Source organism: Nicotiana sylvestris, chromosome 6 (assembly GCF_000393655.2).
Source record: "Nicotiana sylvestris chromosome 6, ASM39365v2, whole genome shotgun sequence".
Classification (NCBI taxonomy): Eukaryota; Viridiplantae; Streptophyta; class Magnoliopsida; order Solanales; family Solanaceae; genus Nicotiana; species Nicotiana sylvestris.
In genome coordinates this window covers 71,344,962-71,350,070 of record NC_091062.1, presented here as the reverse complement: position 1 = coordinate 71,350,070, position 5,109 = coordinate 71,344,962, and the positions used below count along the sequence as shown (strand labels likewise).

The 5,109-nt window shown below is 37.7% G+C and overlaps 1 protein-coding gene across 1 annotated transcript; it reads right to left on the bottom strand.

Annotated features, from left to right (window-relative positions):
• Positions 1–257: 257 nt before the first annotated feature.
• LOC104224344 (protein BOBBER 1-like) lies at positions 258–4,707 on the bottom strand. The gene is made up of 6 exons (XM_009775967.2): positions 4,131–4,707; positions 2,858–3,030; positions 2,682–2,730; positions 2,316–2,482; positions 630–713; positions 258–541 (listed from the first exon to the last, which is right to left on the bottom strand). The coding sequence occupies exons 1-6, from the start codon at positions 4,486–4,488 to the stop codon at positions 503–505; spliced, it is 870 nt and encodes a 289-aa protein (XP_009774269.1). The 5' UTR covers positions 4,489–4,707; the 3' UTR covers positions 258–502.
• Between the last annotated feature and the right edge of the window lie 402 nt (positions 4,708–5,109).

The window sequence follows — 5,109 nt, the reverse complement described above, 5'->3', positions numbered from 1 at the left end:
AAATATAAATGCAATAACAATGCTCTGTTCAGACTCTGATTGTCAGAGTCAATTGGGTGATAAGTTGCTTCTTTCTTTCATCGGGACTGATAAATTGCTCAAATTGCTGAAATATGGACAGACCTTGTAGTCTGAGGATGTTTCCTAGACCCTAGAAAAAGAGATCGACCACTGTGGGACAAGACACCAATTCCAACAGAGTGCAGGGAAAATTCAACATGAAACACGGCAGAAAACAAAAGCTAAACAAGCACAGATAAGCATAGAAGTAGCATTGATAGAACATAAAGATGTTCAGAGATGTATACTGTTTTGTAATCAATTACTCCACAGTAGTGTATAAGTAATTACTTCCCAAGACCACCCAAAAGTCACTATAGAATATAGGCTTCCCATATGCAGAAAAACATCTTGAATCCCAGCCAAACTAAGGAGATGCCAGAAAATGATCTATCTTCTTTTGACATTCAGAAATATGATCACTAAGCAAAAACTCTGTGAATCAGGACATCTTTGCCCTAGAGAAGTCCATTTCTGGATGCTGCAGAAGATCATCGAACAAAATCAGTTAATATGAATACTTTGCAAGGGAGGGCGGCAAGACAAAAATACAAGGTGTCATTAAGTACCTCAGCCATAAATTTCTTTAGGATCTCCTGCTTTTGCACCTCATCACTTGTAGGAAGACCCATTGATTTCTGTCGCTGATCAAACTGCAAAATTTATTATCCATCACATTATTAGAAGGGATTGGCATTCACAGATGCAATAAGAAAGGCAGTTACCGTGAACATGAATTCCACCAAAAGAAGAAGAACAACTGATAGGCAAGTAGATCAAGCATCATTCGACTTGTCCCTTCTACAGAGTGAAGATAAAAGCAACCCCGCCCCAAAGTAAGTGTATCCCACACTATTAAGTCCAGAAATTAAGGATGTCTACGGGGCATATGAAGCTGATAGACACAACTTAGCATCATCAACAATAGCTACATGAGACAAAAACTTCAGTGCCAAAACATTCGCCCATCACGCGAGGTGGTATATTTATTTTACTACCAAAGGATTCAGAGCTCCTGGAATATGCCATAATCCAATAGAGACTGGAAAAAAATGGTACTTCTACAACCTGAATACAAAATTATACTTTGTGGAACTATTCATGCTCGTTGAGGCTGTGGCGCGCTATAGTTCAGTCACTTAATTGTGCTATACAGAAGATACTACTAAAATTTTGTATAACCACTTAAAAACCAAGTATTTATCTTATTTTATAAAGCACCTTCAGCACTTAGTGTGCATAAATAACCTCAAATTTACATGTACACTTTGATTTCATAGTCAAGAACTGAGATATATTAGAACAAGTTTAGGCTCAAAAGTAGCTACCTAAGCTTCAAATCTGAATTTTCTGGAAAAACATTTCTACGCTAAGCTTCTACAAACTAACCCGGAAGTATTTTTTTGACATTTACCAAGATGTCAAAAAGGGATCCGTTTCTTCAAATGCACCTCACTAACTTTGTGGAACTATCCATGCTCGTTGGGGCTGTGGCACTTTATAGTTCAGTCACTTAGTTGTGCTATACAGAAGATACTACTAAAATTTTGTATAACCACTTAACCAAGTATTTATCTTATTTTATAAAGCACCTTCAGCACTTAGTTTACATAAATAACCTCAAATTTACATGTACATTTTGATTTCATAGTCAAGAACCGAGATATATTAGAACAAGTTTACGCTCAAAAGTAACTACCTAAGCTTCAAATCTGAATTTTCTGGAAAACCATTTCTACGCTAAGCCAGAAGTATTTTTTTGACATTTACCATGCATGTCAAAAAGGGATCCGCTTCTTCAAATGCACCTCACTCAACCCCCCCCCTAAGCTTCAAATCTGAATTTTCTGGAAAACCATTTCTACGCTAAGCTTCTACAAGCTAAGCCAGAAGTATTTTTTTGACATTTACCAAGCATGTCAAAAAGGGATCCATTTGTTCAAATGCACCTCACTCAACCCCCCCCCCCCCCCCCACACACACACACAAAAAAAAGGGATGTCATGAATGCTAGTACAGCCTGTGATGGTAAATTTGTGCTAGTGTGGATAGCAAATAACTCATAATGTATAGGATAAGCAGCAATTATGCAGTATCACCATGTGATTGAAACTAGAAACTTCCAAGAACAATAACATAAATCACGGCCTTGACTTGGCAGAAATAAATAAAAAAGGAAAAGTGCCGCCATGAATTCCCACTTAAAAATTAGTGTTCCTATACTGGAGCATCCTTTATTAACAATAAAGTCCTACCATCATCTTTTCGACAGTCGATCGAGTCTCTGGGTCCAAGTCTGATAGCTTGCTACTTTCTGGTTCAGCTTTCGTTGGATCGATTTCAGGTTCACCTTTCACCACACATTTCCACCATTCCATTTGGTCCGCCTTGGTAAGGAGTACAGAGATGGATTTCTGATCCTCTGCAAAGATAGTTGTATTAGTTGTTCTTGAACAAATTCTGCTAAGACTAACTTGCAAACTATTGTACTGACAGGTGCATGCACATAGTTTGAAATTATGTATCACATTGAACATCAACTCACATACTAATAACAACAGATGTAGATTGAAACAAATTATCAAGCATCCATGCATCATCTAAACATATAAGTAACATACCTAAGCTCCAGAAACAATCCTCAACTTTGATAGGTCGATAGAGTTCTCCCTGCAAGCACGAAAGTAATGAATGTTCGGAAGGGCTCAGAAAGAAATCATACAAAATCTCGCACATTTTCAAATGGACTACAGCAAAAGATGTTTCTGAAAGGCCAGAAACAGGAGAATTCACTTACATCAATTATTGGAGGCTGGCCCTTTAGTCCAACTGTAAGATGGTTCTTCTTTATATCGCAAACAATAAACCGTGATTTTGTCCCTGGAGGTACAGGAATGTTAAGACTGACCTCCTGCAGAGATTGACCCCAGGAGTAGCTGTCCAGATCAAGGCCATTGCCTTTGTTGGGATCTGTGTACATATCAGCAGCAAAAACAATGAGAAGCCATTGGTGATGCAAAACAACACAAGGTAGTACAGTAGCACCAATGAACATATACAAATTGGCATATGATGTCAATAATGAATAGCCATATGTTATATGGAGTTTGAAATTTAAAAAACACTACCACAAAAAATCCTATAACATAGAATTGGAGTTAATAGACCCCACAAGCATACATACCTACACAGCTCAGAAAAAGGTATACTAGTTCAAACTGAAAATAACTAACCTTACGGTAACCATAAACATAACACGACCAAGTCATAGTGATAAACAAAGTGAGACAGCAACCACAACACAGACCCTCCCAAGCAGAATGGCACAATGCAGGATAAAATCCACATAGGTCCCCTGCTATAAATTTCCAAATTCCGGTGAGCAAGAGTAGAGCTTCCATAATGTACTATTGGATATTCTTTTCAAAACATTAGAATCAAAATATACTTGATAAATGATAACACCCCACTTCGCCATCAGCTGTTACTTATAATGCTTTTCACAACTCAAACAAAACTTTACTTATCAAACAATATATCACATGATATTCTGGATCAAGGTCCAGATCTATGATAATTCTTTCTTTTCCCTGAGTGGTAATATTCAAATCCAAGGGGTCAAGGGAGTGGAGTTGGATCACAAGTACCTGTAAGCCGAAATCTTAGTTATATAACACTACGGTACATAACGAAACAGAATAGAGCCGACAGCCTTCAAATCTCGGGATTAATGCCCCCACCCAAAACCCCCACACACTTCTCCAACTTAATTGCCACGCTTAGTTCGCATGCTAAGCACTGGGGCAGGAGAAAAACAGTATATCAACATCATGAATCAATCAATTACGCTGTAGCAGTTTGGATCACTTATATAAACCCTCGGTATCCATTCCTCTAAATTCTGACTCATTTCATGTAAATAATTAATTCATTTTTAAGGTTTTCTAAGTCTCCCACTAATGCCTACACGAACGTCAACGTCTATAACTACAGACCAGACAAGTCCCTAACACCAGTAAAAGAAAAAGAAAAACAAAAACATTTTGATAAATAAAACAAACAAAAAATACCTAGAGGCCCCTTCTTGTCCTCCTCCATGGCCTCCTTAACCTCCTCGGCCTTTTCAACGACAGGAACGTCCTCCTTATACTTCTTCTCGGCCTTTCCAGGTGATCCTTGTACATTCTCTTTCCTCTTCTTCTCCTCAGTTTCCAACTTGTCTTTCACCATACGAACCACCGCATTCACATCACTCACCAGAGAATTGCTCTTGAAGATATCAGACTCCCGGCCCAGAAACTCGAACACCGTTTCTAGAAACCCTAGAGGGTTTGCAGAATCAAGCACGGCATTAAAAGGCTTTTTTGATACCGATGAAGATGACAGTGGCTTGTTATCTTGCTCATCATAATCGGAAATTATCGCCATTGATACACTCGAGAATGAATCAGTCAGGGTTCAAATGTTTTAGGGTTTTAGCGGTGGATTTTGAATTTTATAGAAATGAGGGAAATGGGAAGACAAATGTAAGACAGCCTAGAGAATTCCATATCATTCTAGAGGTAACTATCTCATAGTAAAATAATACAATAGGGAAAGAGAAATATAATGCTTAAGAAAGAAAAATATTGCACAGAGAAAATTCTTATTCATTTGGGATCAATTACAATAGAATAAGATATCTCTATTTATAGGGAAAGAGTGACTTAGACATCAAGTAAAATTCATAAAATCTCTCTAAAATATAGACATTCACCTTAAATAAAACCTTGTAAGAGAAAAAGAGTACAACGCGTATTAACTTCCCCTGATGAGAGCATCAATTCACATCTTTGAGCCTCCACATCCCAATCTTGTACACTATCTTCTTGAAGGCTGACATCGGTAGAGATTTGGTGAACAAATCAGTCATATTAACTCCGATGAATATATTGCACCTTGAAAATTCTCGCTATCACATTATCATGCTCATAGTTATAGCAAGATACAAATGTGCGCAAATAGCGCTTAGGATATGGTACTTCAGTACCAAGAATTTTATATGCTTTA